At 38.9% G+C, this 23,122-nt stretch overlaps 1 protein-coding gene across 1 annotated transcript; it reads left to right on the forward strand.

Annotated features, from left to right (window-relative positions):
- Positions 1-1,382: 1,382 nt before the first annotated feature.
- On the forward strand, positions 1,383-2,138 carry LOC308495224 (large ribosomal subunit protein uL30-like; the record flags this gene model as incomplete). The annotated part of the gene is made up of 1 exon (XM_081043149.1): positions 1,383-2,138. Exon 1 carries the CDS (start codon positions 1,392-1,394, stop codon positions 2,136-2,138), a length of 747 nt encoding a protein of 248 aa, XP_080899275.1. The 5' UTR covers positions 1,383-1,391.
- Positions 2,139-23,122: the final 20,984 nt, after the last annotated feature.

Genomic DNA, 23,122 nt, shown 5'->3' on the forward strand with positions numbered 1-23,122 from the left:
TTGATCTTAGGGGGTATGGTTTTAGCTTTTCCCCATCGAGTATGATGTTAGCTGTGGGTTTGTCATATATAGCTTTTATTATGTTGAGATATGATCCCTCTATTTCCACTTTCTAATGGGTTTTTATCATAAATGGTTGCTGGATTTTATCAAACGCTTTTTCTGCATCTATTGATATGATCATGTGATTTTTATTTTTCATTTTGTTAATGTGGTGTATCACATTAATTGAATGGCGGATGTTGAACCACCCCTGCATACCAGGGATGAATCCCACTTGATCAGGAACAAAGCAATACTGCCCACTTTCTTTACTTCTTTTCAACATAGCGCTGGAAGTTCTATCCACAGCAATCGACAAGAAAAAGAAATAAAGGCATCAAAATTGGTAAGGAGGAAGTAAAATTGTCATTATATGCAGATGACATGATACTGTACATACAAAACCATAAAGACTCCACCAAAAAAATCCTAGAAATGATAAATGAATTTAGTAAAGTAGCAGGATACAAAATTAATATTCAGAAATCAGTTGCATTTGTATATACCAATGATAAAATATCAGAAGGAGAAATTAAGAAAACAATCCCATTTACAATTGCTTCAGACTATAAAATACCTGGGAATAAATTTAACCAAAGAAGTAAAAGATCTGTACTCAAAAAATTATAAGACACTGAAGAGAGAAATTAAAGAAGATACATGGTCTTGAGACAAACTGATGAATGGTCACAATAAGCAGGATGAATAAAGGTTATCAGAGCCTCTTGCTGAGTTAGGTATTATCCCTACATTGGCTCAGGTGAGGTTAAATTGTCCTATTTGGTCATCTCACCAGAAGTTTCAGATTTTGGAAATGTGGCTATGGGTGTTTGGATTGTATGATCATCATGGTTTGCTTGGAATATGTGATATATAGTCCATTCATCTTTTAAAAAAATTAAAAATGTATTATATATATATATATATATATATATATATATATATATATATATATATATGTCTGGCTCCAAAGAGTACAGATAAGTGGTTTTGAACCTGTATTTTTGCAACCAAATGCAGGAGAAATTAAGAATAAAAAAGGCAATTATGACATTCAAAAAAAAAAAGAAGATACAAATAGCGAGAAACACATACTATGCTCTTGGATAGGAAGAAATAATATCATTAAAATGTCCATACTGCCTAAGGCAATATACAGATTCAACGCAATTCCTATCAAACTACCAGGACATTTTTCACAGAAATAGAACATATAATCCTAAAATTTATATGGGACCATAAAAGACCCTGGATAGCCTCAGCAATCTTGAGAAATAAGAACAAAGCATGAGGCATACGATACCTGACATCAAATTATACCACAACTCTTAGCTTTCCCGGCCGGAACCATGGAGGCTGCACCGGAGAAGAAGAAGAAGGTCCCCCCCGTGCCCGAAACCCTGAAGAAGAAGCGCAGGAATTTCGCGGAGCTGAAGATCAAGCGCCTGAGAAAGAAGTTCGCGGAAAAGATGCTTCGAAAGGCGAGGAGGAAGCTCATCTATGAAAAAGCCAAGCACTACCACAAAGAATACAGGCAGATGTACCGGACGGAGATTCGCATGGCGAGGATGGCAAGGAAAGCCGGCAACTTCTACGTGCCTGCGGAGCCCAAGCTGGCATTTGTCATCAGGATCAGAGGCATCAACGGCGTGAGCCCAAAGGTCCGGAAGGTGTTGCAGCTGCTTCGCCTTCGCCAGATCTTCAATGGCACCTTTGTCAAGCTCAACAAGGCTTCCATTAACATGCTGAGGATTGTGGAGCCATACATCGCATGGGGGTACCCAAACCTGAAGTCAGTAAATGAATTGATCTACAAGCGTGGTTATGGCAAAATCAGCATACAGCGAATTGCCCTGACAGATAACACATTGATTGCTCGGTCTCTTGGTAAATATGGCATCATCTGCATGGAGGATCTGATTCATGAGATCTACACTGTTGGAAAACGCTTCAAAGAAGCAAACAACTTCCTCTGGCCCTTCAAGTTGTCTTCTCCACGAGGTGGCATGAAGAAAAAGACCACCCACTTTGTAGAAGGGGGAGATGCTGGCAACAGGGAAGACCAGATCAACAGGCTGATTAGGAGGATGAACTGAGGTATCTACCATGGGTATTTTTGTAATCTGGTCAGTTAATATAATAAACAGCGACTGTTTTCAAATTGAAAAAAAAAAATAATACCACAAGGCTACAGTAATCAAAACAGCATGGTACTGGCATAAAAACAGACACAAAGATCAATGGAACAGAATAGAGAGCCCAGAAATAAATCCATGCCTATAAGGTCAATTAATCTGTGACAATGGAAGCAAGAATGTACGATGGGGTAAAGACGGTCTATTCAATTAATGGTGCTGGGAAACCTGGACAGACACATGCAAAAAATGAAGCTGGACAACATCCTTATACCATCTACAAGAATGATTTCAAAATGGATTAAAGACTTAAATGTAAGATCTGAAACTCTGAGAAGAAAGTATAGGAGGAAAGTTTACAGACATTACCCGGAATAAGATTTTTACTGATATATCCCCTCGGGCAAGGGACATATTATAAAACACAATCGGTAACCACAAGATTGCCACGAGGATACAAAAGTCAATTTGGGGAATGTAATCAATAATGTTGTAAAGATTTTGTAGGGTATCCAATTGACACTTGTGTCATTAGGGAGACCACCTCAAGGATGATGTAGATGCCTGATCACTGCACTGTACAGCTGAACCTGAAGCTGAACAATAATGAATGTCAAATACAATTGTATATATATATATACATATAATACAAATATATATACAATTGTATATATATGGTTACAAGAAGTGGAATACAGGATTAGGAATAAAGACAGTGGAAATATAATGGCTGTGTGCGATGTCAGAGGGTAGTAGATGGGGGAGGGGGTTTATCACTGTGTGAGAGATATAAATGATAAATGTCTAACCATTTCATTGTTTTGTACACTTGAAACTAATTTTAAAAAAAGACATGGAAACAACCATAGTGTCCTTCGATTGATGATTGGATAAAGAAGTAGTATATGTACACAATGGAATACTATTCTTCCATAAGAAAAGGTGAAATAGTACCACTTGCGACAACGTGGATGTATCTTGAGATTATTATGCTGAGCAAAATAAGTCAGACAGAAAAAGTTGAGAACTGTATGATTTAAATGATATGTGGTATATGAAACTGAAAACAACAAAAGAACAAGACAAAAAAATGGGGAAACAAAAACTCATAGACACAGACAATAGTTTAGTGAGTACCAGAGGGTAAGGCAGGAAAGGGGTGGTAGATGACGGCAAAAGAGATCAAATATATGATGATGGAAAGAGAACTCTGGATGGTGAATACACAATGTGATATATAGATGTTGTATTACAGAATTGTACACCTGAAACCAGTGTAACTTTACTAAGAATTGTCACCCCAATAAACTTTAAATGAAAAAAAATAAAGAAAGGCAGTAAGTTACTTACAAGGGAGCTCCCATAAGACTGTCGCCTGATTTCCCAACAGCAATTTTACAGGTCAGAAGAGATTGGCACAAAATATTCAAAGTGATGAAAAGCAAGGACCCACAACCAAAATTATTCTACCCAGAAAAGCTATCATTTAAGAATCAAAGGAAAGATAAAGAGCCTCCCAGAAAAGGAAAAACTGAAAAAGTTCATCACCATCGAACAACATTACAAGAAATGTTTAAGGGAATTTATTAAGAAGGAGAAGAAGAAAAAAATATGACAATATGAATAATAAAATGGCAGTAACTACATATCTATGAACAATTACTTTCAATGTAAATGGATTTAATGCTCCAATCAAAAGACACAGGGTGGCTGAATGGATAAAGAAACAGAACACTTACATATGCTGTCTGCAAGAGACTCACTTCAAATCAAAAGACACACACAGACTGACAATAAAGGGGTGGAAAAAATATTTGATGAAAATGGAAATTAAGAAAAAAAAAGAAAATGGCGACGTGAGATGAGCCTCTGTAGCGCTCCCCTGGAATTTACAACAAATCGGACAACAATAACTCCACAAAAGACTCCCTGCACAGCAGACAGGCAAGACCAAGAGGCCTACTACTGAATTCACCTCCAGGTGGGTGAATCGTGCGAGCAGGGGGAGGAGGGAGAGGAGAAGTGCGGAGACGGAGCCCCGCGGGCGCAGGACGCAGACCTAGTTCAGTGCTCCGTGCTCGTTGCATCCCGGAACTACCGAAGCTGCAGCTGCGGGAGAGGGAAAGACTTGGACTGCTAGGGCTCCGCTTACGGCCCACAGGGCTGAGGGGGCAGCATACAAAATGGCTGAACCCAACGCTCGCTCACGGCAGATCTCGGAGCAAAGACTGAGGATAGAGGGCTGAAATCAGTGGTTTAAGCCCTCACTGCCAAGCGGAGAACAAAAGCCTTAGGCACGGAGACTAGCCGCCCCTCCCTCCCCTCCCAGACTCGCCCCGCCCCCACCTGCACGGTGCTAGAAGCGATAAAGTAGAAGTGTCAGATCAAAGGACAGAATATTTGCTGCTCTGAGAACTGTGGACCGCAGACACAGATTTGCAGCTCAACTAGTTCCGACAAAGGGGAGGGAGCTGTGGAAGCAGGACTGGCTGTGGTGGTGGTAGCCACCATTGCTCTGGGCCACCTCTCAAAAGTACCCCGCCCCTGGCCCCACCTATCTGGGCGGATCCCTGCAGGAGTAAACAGAACTGCTAGGACAAACGAGCTCTGAATCTGGTGCAGAAAGAGCTTTGGAACTTCAAAAGCTCTTCGCATACCTATCAACCTGTTGTAGAAGCCACTCCTGTAGATGTCTAGGAAGACAAACAGTAAATCAGTGATTGCCATGAATAACCAAGGCAACAAGATAGCTCAGAAAGAAAGTGACAAGTCTCCAGAAAAGGAACTTAGAGATATGGATATATGTGATTTAAATGACGGAGAATTCAAGATTGCAATTCTGAAAAAAACTGAACGAGATGCAAGAAAAGAGAGAAAGGCAGTTTAATGAACTCAGAAACACAATCAAAGAACACCATGAGCATTTTACAAAAGAGATTGAAATTTTGATAAAGAACCAAATAGAATTTCTGGAGATTAAGAACTCAATAGAAGAAATTAACAATAAAAATCCAGCTTAGGTAGTACAGTTGACCAGATGGAGGAAAGAATCAGTGACATCGAAGATAGGAACCTGGAATTTACACAGATGGAAGAAGAAAGAGACTTGAGACTTAAAAGAAATGAAAGAACTCTACAAGAACTTTCTTCCATCAGAACTCCATCAGAAAGAGCAATATAAGAATAATGGGCATACCAGAAGGAGAAGAAACAGGGAAGGGAACAGAGAATATATTCAAACAAATCGTCGATGAGAACTTCCCAAACTTGTGGAAAGAACTGGATCCTCGAATCCAAGAAGCAAATAGAACACCTAATTACCTCAATTCCAACAGGCCTTCACCAAGGCACATTGTATTGAAGCTGTCTAAAATCAATGACAAAGAAAGAATCCTCAATGCACCCAGGGAAAAAAGACAGTAACTTACAAAGGAAAGCACATTAGATTATCATCAGATTTTTCAGCAGAAACTCTACAAGCTAGGAGGGAATGGAACCAAATATTCAAACTCTTGAAAGAGAGAAATTATGAGCCAAGAATAATATATACAGCAAAGATCTCCTTTAGATATGAAGGAGGAATAAAGACCTTTCCAGACATCCAGAAGCTGAAAGAATTTTCTAATACACGGCCTGCACTAGAAGAAATACTAAAGGAGGCTATTAGACCACCATCAACAGGGACAACTTGTGGCAACGGAGACATAAAAAGGGGGAGCGTAAAGGCCTGAACTGGAATATGGGAATGGAGAAAGTAAGCGTGCTGAAGAAAACGGAATACTCTAAATATCAAACTTTCTTTTACATAAACTTAAGGGTAACCACTCAAAAATCATCCAGAACTGAAATATATACTATAATAAAAGAAGAAACAGAGGAAACATCATAGAATACCACCACACAGAAATAATAGACAACAACAAAAAGGCAAAGAAACAATGGAGACACAGCCTTACCAGAAAACTAAAGATAGAATGACAGGAAATCCTCACATATCAATAATAACCCTAAATGTAAATGGACTGAACTAACCAATAAAGAAACAGAGAGTAGCAGATTGGATCAAAAAACTAAACCCAACCATACGCTGTCTACAAGAGACACATCTCAGCTACAAGGACAAGCATAGACTCAAAGTGAAAGGGTGGAAATTGACACTCCAAGCAAATGGTACCCAGAGAAAATCACGTGTAGCCATAATGACTTCCGATGAAACAGACTTCAGGGTAAAAAAGATAACCAGAGACAAACATTGACATTTCATAATGGTAAAGGGGACTATACAACAAGAAGACATAACAGTCATCAATATTTATGCCCCCAATCAGGCAGCACCGAAATATACCAAGCAACTACTAACAGAACTAAAGGGAGAAATTGACCAAAACACAATTATACTAGGGGGCTTAAATACATCATTGACAGCTATGGATAGATCATCCAAACAGAAGATAAATAACGAAATAGCAGCCCTAAATGAAACATTAAAAGAAATGGACATAATTGACATATATAGAGCACTTCATCCTAAAACATCAGACTATACATTCTTTTCTAGTACACATGGAACATTCTCAAGGATAGACCATATATTGGGACACAAAATCAGCCTCTGCAAATTTAAGAAGATTGAAATGATACCTAGCATATTCTCTGATCACAAAGCTTTGAAATTGGATGTCAACTGCAAAAAGAAAGCAGGAAAAAACACAAATACATGGAGATTAAACAACATACTTTTAAAGAACGACTGGGTCAAAGAAGAACTTAGAGGAGAGCTCAAAAGATACATAGAAACAAATGACAATGAAAATACATCCTACCAAAATTTTTGGGATGCCGCGAAAGCAGTTTTAAGAGGGAAATTTATATCATTACAGGCCTATCTCAAGAAACAAGAAAAATCCCAAATAAATAACCTCATGTTACACCTTAAAAAACTAGAAAAAGAAGAACAAGCGAAACCCAAGGTCAGCAGAAGAAAGGAAATAACAAAAATCAGAGCAGAACTAAATGAAATAGAGAACAAAAAGACAATAGAAAAAATTAATGTGACAAAAAGCTGGTTCTTTGAAAAGATTAACAAAACCGACAAACCCTTGGCTAGACTCACTAAGATAAAAAGAGAGAAGACACTAATTAACAAAATGAGAAATGAAAAAGGGGAAGTTATCACGGACACCACAGAAATACAAAGGATTATCCAAGAATACTATGAAGGACTATATGCCACCAAATTTAATAACTTAGAAGAAATGGACAAGTTCTGAGAAACATATAGCCTTCCAAGGCTGAATCATGAAGAACTGGAAAATCTTAACAGGCCGATCACCAGTAACGAAATTGAATCAGTCATCAAAAACCTTCCCAAAATCAAAAGTCCTGGACCAGATGGCTTCACCAGTGAATTCTACCAAACCTTCAAAGAGGATCTAATACCAATTCTTCTCAAACTCTTCCAAAAAATTGAAGAAGAGTCAGTACTCCCTAACTCATTTTATGAGGCCAACATTACCCTGATACCAAAACCTGGTAAGGACAACACAAAAAAAGAAAACTACAGACCTATATCTCTGATGAATACAGATGCTAAAATCCTAAACAAAATTCTAGCAAATCGAATACAACAATGCATTAAAAAGATTATTCATCACGACCAAGTGGGGTTCATCCCCGGGGCACAAGGATGGTTCAACATTCACAAATCCATCAATGTGATACATCACATAAACAAAATAAAGGACAAAAATCATATGATTCTATCAATTGATGCAGAAAAAGCATTTGATAAGATACAACATCCATTTATGATTAAAACACTTACTAAAATTGGTATAGAAGGAAAATACCTCAACGTAATAAAGGCCACATACAACAAACTCTCAGCTAATCTCATAATTAATGGTGAAAAGCTGAAGCCCTTTGCTCTACGTTCAGGAACACGACAAGGTTGTCCCCTATCACCTCTGCTTTTCAACGTAGTGTTGGAAGTCCTCGCCAGAGCTATCAGGCAAGAGAAAGAAATAAAAGGCATCCAAATTGGGAATGAAGAAGTTAAATTGTCACTCTTTGCAGATGACATGATGCTATATATAGAAAACCCTAAAGACTCCACCAAAAAGCTATTAGAAACAATCAATGAATACAGTAAAGTTGCTGGCTACAAAGTCAACGTACAAAAGTCCAGTGCTTTCCTATATACCAACAATGAAATCTCAGAAAAAGAGATAGAAAAAACAATTCCTTTTGCAATTGCAGCAAAAAGAATAAAATACCTAGGAATAAACTTAACCAAGGATGTGAAAGATTTATATGCTGAAAACTACAAGACATTTTTGAAAGAAATTGAAGAAGACACAAAGAAATGGAAAGACATTCCGTGCTCATGGATTGGAAGAATCAACATAGTTAAAATGGCCATATTACCCAAAGCCATATACAGATTTAATGCAATCCCCATTAAAATCCCAATGGCATTTTTTAAAGAAATAGAACAAAAAATCATCAGATTTGTTTGGAACCACAAAAGACTCCGAATAGCCAAAGCAATATTAAAAAAAAAGAACAATACTGGAGGTATCACACTCCCTGATTTTTCCTTGTACTACAGGGCTACAATAATCAAAACAGCTTGGTATTGGCGGAAAAACAGACACATAGACCAATGGATTAGAATTGAGAACCCAGAAATAAAACCACATAAATATGGACAGATAATTTTTGACAAAGAAGCTAAAAACATACAATGGAGGAAAGACAGCCTCTTCAATAAATGGTGCTGGCAGAATTGGATAGCTACATGCAAAAGAATGAAACTGGACTGCTATCTGTCACCATGTACCAAAATTAATTCAAAATGGATCAAAGACTTAAGCATAAGACCTGACACAATAAACTGCATTGAAGAAAACATAGGTACTAAACTTATGGACCTTGGGTTCAAAGAGCATTTTATGAATTTGACTCCAAAGGCAATGGAAGGAAAAACTAAAATAAACGAATGGGATTATATGAAACTGAAAAGCTTCTGCACAGCAAAAGAAACTATTGACAAAATAATGAGGCAACCAACTGAATGGGAGAAGATTTTCGCAAACAGTTCCTCTGATAAGGGGCTAATATCCAAAATATACAAGGAACTCTTGAAACTCAACAACAAAAAAACAAACAACCCAATTGAAAAATGGACAGAGGACCTGAAGAGACATTTCTCCAAAGAGGATATACAAATGGCAAATAGACATATGAAAAAATGCTCAACATCGCTAATCATCAGAGAAATGCAAATGAAAACCACAATGAGATATCACCTCACCCCAGTCAGAATTGCTTTCATCAACAAAACAAATAGTAACAAGTGTTGGAGAGGCTGTGGAGAAAAAGGAACTCTCATACACTGTTGGTGGGAATGCAGACTGGTGCAGCCGCTATGGAAGGCAGTGTGGAGGTTCCTCAAGAAATTACGAATAGAATTACCATATGACCCAGCAATCGCTCTCCTGGGTATCTACCCCAAAAATATAAAAGCATTTCTCTATAGAGACACGTGTACGCCAATGTTCATTGCAGCTTTGTTTACGGTGGCCAAGACATGGAAACAACCAAAATGTCCTTCGATAGATGAATGGATAAAGAAGTTGTGGTACATATACACAATGGAATACTATTCGGCGTTAAGGAAAGATGATATAGGAGCATTTGTGACAACATGGATGGATCTCGAGAGAATAATGCTAAGTGAAATAAGTCAGACAGAAAAAGCAGAGAACCCTATGATTTCACTGATATGTGGTATAGAAACCAAAAAGAACAAGACAAAAAATGAGAAACAAAAACTCATAGACACAGACAATAATTTAGTGGTTACCAGAGGGTAAGGGGGTGGGGGGTGGGTGATGAGGGTAAAGGGGATCAAATATATGGTGATGGAAGGAGAACTGACTCTGGGTGGTGAACACACAATGGGGTTTATAGACGATGTAATACAGAATTGTACACCTGAAACCTATGTAAATTTACTAACAATTGTCACCCCAATAAATTTAATAAAAAAAAAAATTAAGAACATATAAAAATCTTTAAAAAAAAAAGAAGAGATGGTACATATGTACAATGGAATATTACTGAGCCATAAAAAAGAATGAAATCTTGCTATCTGCAGTAACATGGATGGACCTAGAAGGTATTGAGCTGAGTGGAATGGGTCACACAGAGAAAGATGCCATGTGATCTCACTTATGTGGGGAATCTTGAAAACAAAATAAACAAACAAACAAAACAGAAACAAACTTATAGTTTCAGAGAACATTCTGATTGTTGCCAGATGAGAGGGTGGTTCAGGGGCATGGGTGGATAAATTGAAGGGATTAAGAAGTACAAATTAGTAGTTTCAAAATAGTCATGGGGATATAAAGTATAGCATGAGGAATATAGTCATTAATATCGTAATTACTATGTATGCTGTCAGATGCATACTAGATTTATTGGGTGATCACTCCTGAAACTAATATAATATTGTATGTTAACTATAATTGAAAAATTAAAAAATTGTCAAAAAATATAAATCGACATGATAGAAAAAAAGGAATAAAGCTGTAATTATGGCATTTCAGGCACCAGAGAGGGGTCAGAGATGTTTTATAGATGGTGTTTAAGTGACTTCTGGCATAGCACAAATCATAGCTTTTCTGAAAGATGAATTATGTTCTTGGATCTTAGAGTATAAAATTATAGCCTTCACAAGTATAAGCATCATTTAGGCAAACAGCCCTTTACTGAGGGCCCTATACTGGTTCATTGGGATATAAATTTCAAAAATGATCCATTCCTGCTTTCCAAGAGCTGACAGCCCAATTAGGAGCCAAACTTATCAACAGGATAGCTGTATAAGTTGCAGGGCCCAGTTCAAAATGAAAACATGGGACCCTCATTCATGGATTATTAAAAATTTTGAAAGGGTGACACCAAAGACTTAAACCAAACAGGGGCCCTTCTAAGGACAAGGACTTGAAGAGGCACATGAGCATGTGCTTATAAACATAATTATAATAAAATATGGTAAGTTTCTATAGAGATATGTACAGAATACTGTGCCAGCAGAGGAGGGAATAGCTTAGTCTGAGGGATGGGGAAGGCTTCCTTGAGGAAGGACAGATAGTTGGGGAAGCTGGGGTGATATAGGTAAGGAAGGCTAAGGGTAAAGTAGCCCCCCTGCTGCCAGCTTCTCCACTCTGACCTGATCACAGCTTTCAACTTAGCTCTCTGTTTTTACTCCTTCTTGTGATTTCCATACACTGTATTCACACTCTTCTTTCTTTGTCAATTTCAGACATTGACCTCAGAGAACAAGAGATGAGGATTTGGCTCACTTGAGAATGCCCTCATCTCCATCCTCTTCCCATTATAATTAAATCTTCAGTTTTAGTGCTTCTGTCAGTTACTTGGGTGACTTTGTAAACAATATGCTTACACTTTGGTTTCTTGCTTATACACCTCCTGACTCCTCACCGAGTCAGTTAGTACCTTGAACCTCTCCATTTACTTCCCAAATTCTCTAGTGCTCTCCAATGGAACTTTCTGCATTAGTGGAAATATTCCATATCTGTGCTGTCCAATATGGTAGCCCCTGGACACAAGTGATGTTGAGCACTTGAATTGTGGCTAGTGTAACTGAAGAACTGAATTTTTTTATTTCATGTCATTTTAATTAACATTTAAATTTCAGTAGTTAATTAATGGCTTCCATATTATACAGGCCAGCATACTTTAACTTTTGTAATGTCAAGGTTTATTTATGGTCTTTTATAATTTTACATATTTTCTCCATACCTTGATTCTCAACGTTGAAAATCAGTTGTGAGTATTGCACTGTTATGACTATATAATTATTACTTACAGCCAACTAATATAGGGTAACTGTATTTCAGCTCTTTTACTGTTTTAAATTTTTTGGTGTTTTCTAATTACTTTACAACTTTTTCATTGCCTTTATTGCCATCTTAAGTTCCTCCATATTTTCAAGGACAGTACCACACTCGGTGGCCCCATTTCTACCACCACCCCAGAAACCTTGCTTTTGGAGCCTTCTCCTCTCATGCTCCAGTCTGATGTTTTGCTGTCTAGGCCAGCTGCCTAATGGCATCCCTTCACTATACTCTTGAGCTGGGTCTTCTCTTTCCTGAATTCTAACTTTTCTATCATTCTGTTTACTCCCTATTTTGCTAGGGTACATCATCAAGTAACTTCCTAAGAAAGGGTGTGTAGGTCAACCTTCTGAGTCAGTTCTTCTGTGTCTGAAAATAAGTATGTTCTACTTTTATACTTAATTGATAGCTTAGTTCAAGATCAGCAAGCTACTGCCCACGGGTCAAATCTGGTTGCTGTCTATTTTTTTTTGTACAGCTAGTAAGTTAAAAAAAAGTTTTTACATTTTTAAATAGATGAAAAAAATCAAAAGAAGAATATTTTTGTGACACATGAAAATTATACACAATTTGAATTCTAGTGACCATAAATAAAATTTTATTGGAAAAAAACAGAAGTGTGCTGCTGCATATTATAATGTCGTAGAGAACACATGGTAGGGGCAGGGGATGAATCCAAAGTCAAGATCAAACCCCTGGCAGGGCCTCTAAAATGGATGGAAATTCACACAGTGCAGGTGCAGCATTGAAGAAGCTTTTCTTTCAGAAGGACAGACCTGAGAACATAGAAAGATGGCCAGGAATTGGAATGTGTCCCTGAGAGTACAAGGCCAGGAATTGGGGTTTCTCTTTATTTGAAGGGTGTATTAGTTTGCTCAGGCTTCCATGACAAATTATCACAAACTAGGTGGCTTAAACAACAGAAATTTATTTTTTCACTCTTCTGAAAGCTTGAAGTCCTACATCAAGGTGTCAGCTGGGCTGGGCTATTCCTTCTGAGGACTGTCTCCTTGACTTATAGATGACTGCTTTCTCCCTGTGCTGTCACATGGTCACCCCTCTGTTCCTGTCTGTGTCCTAATCTCAGTCATATTGAATTAGAGCCTACCATAATGATCTCACATAACTTAATTCCATCTTTAAAGCCTTATCTCTAAATGCAATCACACTGTGAGGTATTGGGGTTTAGGACTTGAACATATGGATTTGGGGGAACCCAGTTCAACCCATAACAAAGGACTTAAGATATTTTCCTTTGGATCACAGTGACAGATACATGAAATATTTCAGTTCTTATTTTTCCTCCTTATGCCTGGGCCTTCAGAAAAGTCTGATGAACATTGTTTGATAGTGTTGAGAATAAAAAAATGTGAGGTCTTCCCTATGTTTACCCCTTTGCTAACACCACTAGGCAGAGAAAGTAGCATATTATAAAACAGACTGTGTTCAGGATCTCCTGCTGAAGACCAGTGCTGGAAGAACTGAAATCCATGGGTAGAGGTAAGACCCCCAGAGCAGCAGCACTGTGCGAAGAACTCAGCCTTGTGACCCGATACCCCTCTCCGTTATGTGCCAGATCAAGAAGACCAGACAAGACAAGAAGAGGGTCAAGTGATCCAGATTCATTTATTTTTTTTTCAAAAATATTTATTGAACACCTATCATGTGTAAGTACTGAGGGAAAAAAACAGATCAGGTCCCTACCCCACATTGTGATGAAAAGATGATGATGAAATCAATATAATTGTAGGTAGTGAATGAATAGTGTAGAAAAAAAACAAACTTAAGTAAGGGACTAGAGAGTGAAGAATGGGTGCTATTTAAAACAGAGGGATGATGGGGCACCTCTCTGAGGAGGTGATTTTGAGAAAGATCTGAATGAAGTGAGAGAGGGAGCCACATTCGGATCACAGGAAAGCATCCTAGAACTGGGGGAGAGAGAGAGACAGAGTAAGATTTCCAAAATATCTGATTTCATTTTCAGATTACATATATTGGGTTTTATGTCAGATACAGAAATATGACCCTCAGATTCCCTTTCAAGAAAAAACATGCTGTCCAGTTTTGAAAAATGACGTTACCTGACAGCCCCCACCTGTTAGCTTAATCAGGGTTCACCTTGGCTTTCAAAGCTGAAGTAATACCTTTCTCAGTGTATGACAATCATTGGCTATGGTCAATTACTGAGTAAGGATGTGGTAGCTGAGTGGTCAGTATTCTGGGGCAGCCCCCAGCAACTTACTGAGCAAATAGGTGGTAAAGGACCTAGCCATCTTCACCAATGCAGGACTCCTGGAGTGGGCAATCTTTGCCCTGGAACTCTCCACCGTGTTGGGAGAGGTCTTATCACAATCTGATGGCTCCCCTTGCCCAGTCTTGCTTCCTCCTTTCCCTCACACAGGTATTACTCCCCAGTGAAATTTCTGTACTCTTAACTCTGTCTCAACATCTGCTTCCCAGGGACTGCAAACTGCGACAGTTTTAAGGAAGAAAACATTTCCCTAAATTCAAAATAATCTACTGGGGCAAAATATTGAATGAAATTCGCATCCAAAATCATAAGGCAATACATACCCCACTGAAAGTGAATTGTGAGATTTCAAGATGGGTTCCAAAAAACAATCTGATGATTCACCTTCATTGTGGACATAAGATTTGGATTATTGGAGATTAAGAAAAGAAGGATTTTAGACAGAATTTTTCTAGAGATAACTGTGTTCTTAGTATACCACTCAAAAAATAAGTTGGAGTGTCTGTTATTCATCTCAAGCCTATGATAGGGTTTCAAAAGTACCAGTTTGAGTGTTTAAAATGTGTTCCCTGGAATTTCAGGAAGAAACAATGGCCCAGTGTCCAATTCATGCCAAAAACCTCTCACAGGAGGAAGGTTTGGTAGCTGGGAAGAGTTTGCTGTGTTGGGAGTAGCCCACACTTCCATAATTTGTGGATACAGAGGATGGCATCGAAGAAACAGTTTATCTGGAACCATTTAAATCTTGCCCAAGAGGACCCCCAGAAGGAGCAATAAAACCTCCACAGGGAGAATCTGAGTTGACTGAATTGATGAGTGGAGGGGAACAAAGAGACTGAAGAAAATGTATTACCCTCTTACAGAAAGTACCATTAAATATCTTCATGGGGGCTCTGAAAATCCTCCCCCACAAAGAAGGAGTTAGCTTTTAAAAGCCACCAGCCATGTTCGGAAGATCTCAGTTAAAAGCTACAGTGCTTTAGAGAGGGGTCAGCCAGGAGGCATTTTTACTTGCTTTTCCCATTTGCTGCCATCCTCACACCCACTCTAGGTGGTATGCTTTTTATTAGGATCTCACTAACATAATACATTTGCATTTAATTCACTTATTGATAAAAAAAACAACAACACATTTTCAAAGGACTATTAGAGGTTTCTTATTACTCATTCTGTCTCATAAACACCTGGAAGGCAGTTAGAGGAGTTAAAGGGACAGAAAATATAGACCATCTCCAGATACCATTGACATCACTGCTTTCCATCCTCCCAAACCAAGGTCTCATTGGGCAAGTCGGTAAAGTTCTGGACAATTGTAACTCTGAAGAATTATTACTCCTTCCTTAATGAAACCTACCTGCATTTTCATCCCAATTGGGAGTTTAAGGAAATGTGAGAAGCATCTTATTTTTTCCTAAAGACACGTACTTCCCTCTCTTTGACCAAAACTGCTTTGGGAAATACTTTAAAAGCCTGTTCATTCCTGGCTCTGAAAGCAGCATCCTTTTCAAACAAGCACTTTGTTCTTCCTCTCCATCCCCCACTGATTTAATGAGCTAAGGACGTTTGAACTTGGGCTTGTTACCAATGGGATCTGATGGCTTACATCAAGAACCAGCAGCTGCTACCTTATGAAATGACACATCTCCCTTTCCTCATGTTGTAGAACCTTTTTGTCAAGTTTATGTCCTATGACTAATGGACATGTCACGGGATGCAAAGTTATACCCAATTATACTATTGGCCAAATCTACAGGTGATTATAAGTTATATTGGAAGCATGTATTTATAACCATTAGCCAGGGGACTCTCACATTGTTTATCTATCGGATAGTTCAGGCCCATGAGGAGCTGATTTGGGAAGCCCAATTTACTCCAACTCTTTCTCTTCCACCAAAGAGTCAAGGCACAGAACCAAGCTATGCTCCTCCACAGCAAAAAAGCTGCCTCTTTTGACTGTGTCACAAGAAAAGAAAGGAAATGGCAGTTTGAAAATGCTTTGGGAATGAGAAGACTTCTAAAGAAAAGCACCAAGGGCCCATTGGAGTCTGACAGTCTGCTGCTAAGGATCATATTCCAAACATCCTTGGCAACTTTGCAGGGAATTTGCCTGTTGGCTCTCATCTCTTTGCCGAGCAAAGGGCCTTACAAAGAGAAGACATTAACTGATTGATCTAATGCAGACCACGAAGCCTTTCCAAGGGAAGACAGTTAGGAAACAAAATTAAGAAGGCGGAAAATTGTTCCCGGTCCCAGGCTCTCATCAGCCATTGACTTTTGTTTCACTGGTTAGAATATAACCTCTGTGGCTCATCTGATTTCACATTTCTCCTAGTGCTGGTCATCTGGTTTTGATCACAAGACAAGCAGAGTAAGCAACTATAGCTGGTTGACACAAACCTTCAACCACTCCTGGAAAACTAAGCAAAAATATACTCTATAGCAGCATCAATAATGCCATGTCCCACTGGGAAAGAAAACACAGCCCAGGCCCCAATTACCTATCCAGAGCTTTCCCTATCACAAGATGGATCAGGCAATCCAAGACGTTCACAGGAAGACTGGTTAGGTAAAGATCATATTAGCATTTCCAGGGGTCCGGGGAGGTGTGAGAAACACCTGTCTATGAAAGTTTCAGCTAGAAAGTGTTCTTTGCTCAAAAACTTTTAGGAAACACTGGATGCTAATTCCTTCTCTTGTAATTTCGTAGAACATTTTGACATTTCAAGAGCTCTAAAAAGCCCTGCAGTCAAACACATCAGCAACAAAAACTACACTTATGCAACCATAGAAGCTTTTATTCTTGTAAAATCTATGAGCATTCTTGCAGATTTGTTTTTCCACAAAACTCACTTCAAGAAACACTGAAACACATTCACATGTATCTTCCCACTCATCAGCACCATTCATTCTCAATGCTGAGTCAATCCATAGGACAAAATTCTCAGAAGAGCAAGATGGCCCTGGGCCCATTCATCTGAGCAGCCACAGGGCAGAACAATGACAGTCCTCCCCTTGGGAGAAGCAGTCTGGTGTCAGGCAGTGCTCACTAAACTATGCCCAGAGCCCTGGGTTCAAGTCTAGATCAGGAACTTCAGAAGAAGCCCAAATCCCTAAAAATTATATGCCCTACGACATATATACTATAATTCAAAATAAACCCAACTCAAATTGTGAAATAAATATAAGGAAGCTTAACAGAATTCTGAATGATCCCATAATGACAACTTCAAAACTTGAAATATCAAATTCTTGCCCCAAAATTGATATTCTTGCTTTGATAGTGCTTTAAATACATGTATAGTCTGTGTTACATTACTAGTCCCACCAGCATTCCCATCCCAGATCTGCCATTCATAGACTCCAAGATCATCAATTTACCTCTTTTGGCCTCAGTTAAAATGGTATAGAAGGTGAAACTAGTCCAGATAATTGCTGACTACTCCCAGCTCTATAGTTCTGCGATTACTCTTGCTATATTAACTAGTCTTGGTCTTCAGCCTGACATTGGGGGATGAAAACCTTTCCTGCAGCAATTCCTTAGTTACCTACTCTAGTATATACTATTGCCTTCTCATCTTAGTGGACACTGGATGCCCAGCCCACCTGCTCTTTTTACTTCCTTCATTCCCATACTTGCCACCAAATTTATGGCTTTCAACTTCAAACACTGCAGTGCTTTCCTAAGGCCTTCCTCTGACCATCAGAGCTCACTCAGTCTATGTGAGACAGGCTGGAACTACCATGGAGCTAATACAGTATTTCCCCCTTACCCTCGGGGGATACCTTCCAGGACCCTTTGAGGATGTCTGAAACTGTGAATAGCACTGAATCTTATATATACTTTTTTTTCTTCTTATGTATATATGTATATATATACATATGTATATATTTCTTCTTATGTATACCTTTTCACCTAAAGGAGGCACTTTATGGCAGTCTTTGGCATACCTGAATTGCCAGCATAACTTCTCTTCAACTTTGGGGCCATTATAAAATAAAATACAGATTACTCAAACACAAGCTCTGTGATACCATGACAGTCGATCTGATAACTGAGATAGTTATTAACTGACTAATGGGTGGGGAGCATATACAGCATGAATACACTGGGCAAAGGGATAATCCACAACCCCAGGTGAGATGGAGTAGGACAGTGCAGGTTCCATCACACTATTCAGAATGGCACACGATTTAAAACTTATGAATTGTTCATTTCTGGAATTTTCCATTTAATATTTTTGGACTGTAGTTGACTGCAGTTAACTAAAACCATGGAAAGCAAAACTGTGAATGAGGAGGGACTACTGTATCCCCCAGAGCAGCCTTCAAACAATGGCTGACAAGATTTGGGCTGTAAATACCCCAGCTCCTTACCCTTCCATTGAATTAACTCTGAAGTGTGTGCTCTCCACTCTCTCCCAGAACTCCCCAGCAGATTTGAACCCCACTTGTCCATAATGTTAGCTGGTTTGATAATGCACTCTTTATTGGCTCCTTTCATTTCCCTATCTCAGCTGCCCCCTCCCCTACCACTATTTCCTGGGATCACTTCCCAAACAATCTACTTGCACTCAAATTCTTCTTTCAGAGTTTGTTTTCAGGGAACCCAAACCAAGACACTAGCCAGTATTCATTTCCCCATTTTCTTCCTCCCTAATGATACTTTGTTTTGTTTTCGCTTTCCACCCTACAAGAAAAATGTATTCCGATATCTAACTCTAGGGAAAGAGCCAAGCCAACCATAGGAAGTTCAGTACCCATCCCCATGATGGGGTAGGATATGATCCAATTCCAGCCAATGAGGGAGAATTCTGAAGGGAGAATTCTGGAAAACAGTTCCTTGCTCCGCCCCCCTCCCAAAAAAAAAAGTCCTTTATTCGGCCACTAGTTGACATGTCAGAATACTATGCCCAGAATTGCAGCCACCAACTTATAACCAGGGCAGCCAACTGGGAGGGAAAACTGATTCATTTAATATGCAAAGTAGAGAGATGGCAAGATCTTGACTCCTTGATGACGTATTTGAACAGCTGGATCCCACTGAATCTCTGGACTTCTTATATGAGATAATATATTTTGTAATACTTAGAACAATTTTAGTATGGATAGTCTGTTACTTCCAGTAAAAGATATCCTATCTGATATACCTTCTTAAAACTTTCAGGAACCAAACCAAGGTGTTTTGAAACACTGCCATAGGAGAAATTAAATCATGTGTAATTTTTAGTACATGTCTCAATAACGAATATTCAATAAATAAAGGCACATATTATACATCCATGGAAAATCGTACTTTAAGAAAAATGTTAACACGGTACATCATCAAAATGGCTGCGTGACGTGAGCCTCTGTAAAGCGTCCCTGGAATTTAAAATTAATCGAACAACAATAAATCCAAAAAGGACTCACTGCACAGCAGAGAAGCAAGACGAAGAGGCCCACTACTGAATTGACCTAAAGGTGGGCGAATCGCGCGAGCGGGGGAGGAGGAAAGGGAGAAATGCAGAGACGGAGCTGCGTGGGCGCAGGACTCAGACCTAGCTCAGTGCTCCGAGCTCGCTGCATCCCAGAACTACTGCGCCTGCGGGAGAGGGAAGAACTCGGACTACTAGGGCTCCGCTTATGGCCCACAGGGCTGAGGGGGCAGCATAAAACACGGCAGAAACACAACGCTCACGGCAGAGAACTCAAAGAAAAGACTGAGAGAGGAAGGCTAAAAACGGTGGTTTAAGTCCTCGCTGCCAAGCAGAGAACGGAACCTTAAGCACTGAGACTAGCTGCCCCCTCCCTACCCTACCAGAACTCGCCCCGCCCCCACCAGCCAGGTGCTAGAAGTACAAAAGGAGTAGTGCCAGATCAAAAGAACAGAATATTTCCCATCCTGAGAACTGTGGACTGAAGACACAGATTCGCAGCCCAACTAGTTCCAGCAAAGGGGAGAAAGCTGGGGAAGCAGCACCGGCTGTGGTGGTCACAGCAATGCTCTGGGCCACCTCTCACAATGCACCCGCCCCTGGCCCCACCTATCTGGCCAGCTCCCTACAGGAGTAAACAAAGCTGCTAAAACACACGGGCTCTGAATCTGGTGCAGGAAGAGCTTTGGAATTTCAAAAGATCTCTGTATACCCAGACGGACACTGCGCCCTGTGACCCAGGCAAACTATTAACAGAGGAGAAGCCCATCTCCCAGGGAATCCATGCATTATGTGACAAGCTGGAAGAGTGCAAAGAAAGCATAGCACTACAGTGAGAAGGAGGAAAAAAAGGCTGCAGTCGTAGAGAAAATAAAACATTCTACCAACAAATACTGGAAAACAAAAGAAAGACCTCTTCCTATCAACCTGTTGCAGAAGCTACTCCTGTAGATGTCTAGGAAGAAAAATAATAAATCAGTAGTTGCAATGAATAACCACGGCAAAAAGACAGCTCAGAAAAAAAGTGAAAAGTCTCCAGAAAAGGAACTTAAAGATATGGAAATATGTGACTTAAATGACAGAGAATTCAAGATTGCAGTTGTGAAAAAACTCAATGAGATGCAAGAAAACACAGAAAGGCAGTTTAATGAACTCAGAAACCCAATCAAAGAACAACATCAGCATTTTACGAAAGAGATTGAAATTTTAAAAAAGAACCAAATAGAATTTCTGGAGATTAAGAACTCAGTAGAAGAAATTAAGAATGAAATAAACAGCTTAAGTAACAGAATTGACCAGATGGAGGAAAGAATCAGTGACATAGAAGATAGAAATCTGGAAATTACACAGATGGAAGAAGAAAGAGACTTCAGACTTAAAAGAAATGAAAGAACTCTAAAAGAACTTTCTGACTCCATCAGAGAGAGCAATATAAGAATAGTGGGCATACCAGAAGGAGAAGAAAGAGAGAAGGGAACAGAGAACATATTCAAACAAGTTGTTGATGAGAACTTCCCAAACTTGTGGACAGGACTGGATTCTCGAACCCAAGAAGCAAGTAGAACACCTAATTACCTCAATCCCAACAGGCCTTAACCAAGGCACATTGTATTGAAGCTGTCTAAAATCAACAACAAAGAAAGAGTCGTCAAGGCAACCAGAGAAAAGGAGACGGTAAGCTACAAAAAAAAAAAGCCCATTACATTATCATCAGGTTTTTCAGCAGAAACTCTACAAGCCAGGAGGGAGTGGAACCAAATATTCAAACTATTGAAAGAGAGAAATTATGAGCCAAGAATAATATATCCAGCAAAGATCTCCTTTAGATATGAAGGAGGAATAAAGACCTTTCCAGACATCCAGAAGCTGAGGGAATTTTCTAATACACAACCTGCACTACAAGAAATACTAAAGGAGACTATATGACCACCATAAAAAGGGACAATTTGTGGTAACCGAAACATAAAGGGGGAGAGTAAAGGCCTGAACCGGAATATGGGAATGGAGAAAGTAAGCGTGCTGAAGAAAATGGAATACTCTAAATATCAAACTTTCTTTTACATAAACTTAAGGGTAATCACTCAAAAAAAAAAATCCAGAATTGAAATATGTACTGTAACAAAAGAAGAAAAAGAAGGAAACATCATAGAATACCACCACACAGAAATAATAGACAACAACAAAAAGGCAAAGAAATAATGGAGACACAGCCTTACCAGAAAACTAAAGATAGAATGACAGGAAATCCTCACATATCAAAAATCACCCTAAATGTAAATGGACAGAACTCACCAATAAAAAGCCACAGAGTAGCAGATTGCATCAAAAACTAAAAAAGAATACACTGTTTCCAAGAGACACATCTCAGCTATAAGGACAAGCATAGACTCAAAGTGAAGGGTGGAAATTGACACTCCAAGCAAATGGTATCCAGAGAAAATCAGTGTAGCCATAATGATATCACATGAAACAGACTTCAGGGTGAAAAAGATAAGACACAAAGATGGATATTTCATAATGGTAAAGGGGACTATACAACAAGAAGACATAACAGTCATCAATATGTATGCCCCTAATCAGGGAGCACCGAAATATACCAAGCAACTACTAACAGAACTAAAGGGAGAAAACGACCAAAACACAATTATACTAGGGGACTTACATACATCATTGACAGCTATGGATAGATCATCCAAACAGAAAATAAATAACGAAATAGCAGCCCTAAATGACACATTAGATGAAATGGACATAATTGACATATATAGAGAACTTCACCCTAAAATGTCAGACTACACATTCTTTTCTAGTGTACATGGAACATTCTCAAGGATAGACCATATATTGGGACATAATCAGCCTCAGAAAATTTAAGAAGATTGAAATCATAGCAAGCATATTCTCTGATCACAAGGCTTTGAAATTAGATATCAACTGCAAAAGGAAAGTTGGAAAACACAAATACATGGAGATTAAACAACATACTTTTAAAGAAGGACTGGGTCTCAGAAGAAATTAGAGGAGAGATCAAAAGATACATAGAAACAAATGGCAATGAAAACACATCCTACCAAAATTTTGGGGATGCAGCAAAAGCAGTCTTAAGCAGGAAATTTATATCATTACAGGCCTATCTCAAGAAACAAGAAAAATCCCAAGTAAATAACCTCACGTTAACTTTAAAGACCTAGCAAAAGAAGAACAACTGAAAGCCAAGTTCAGCAGAAGAAAGGAAATAACAAAAATCAGAGCCGAACTAAATGAATTAGAGAACAAAATGACAATAGAAAAAATTAATGTGACAAAGAGCTGGTTCTTGAAAAGAGTAACAAAATTGACAAACCCTTGATAAACTCA

The sequence above is a fragment of the Rhinolophus hipposideros genome (genome assembly GCF_964194185.1).
Source record: "Rhinolophus hipposideros genome assembly, chromosome: X".
In the NCBI taxonomy this organism is placed as follows: domain Eukaryota; kingdom Metazoa; phylum Chordata; class Mammalia; order Chiroptera; family Rhinolophidae; genus Rhinolophus; species Rhinolophus hipposideros.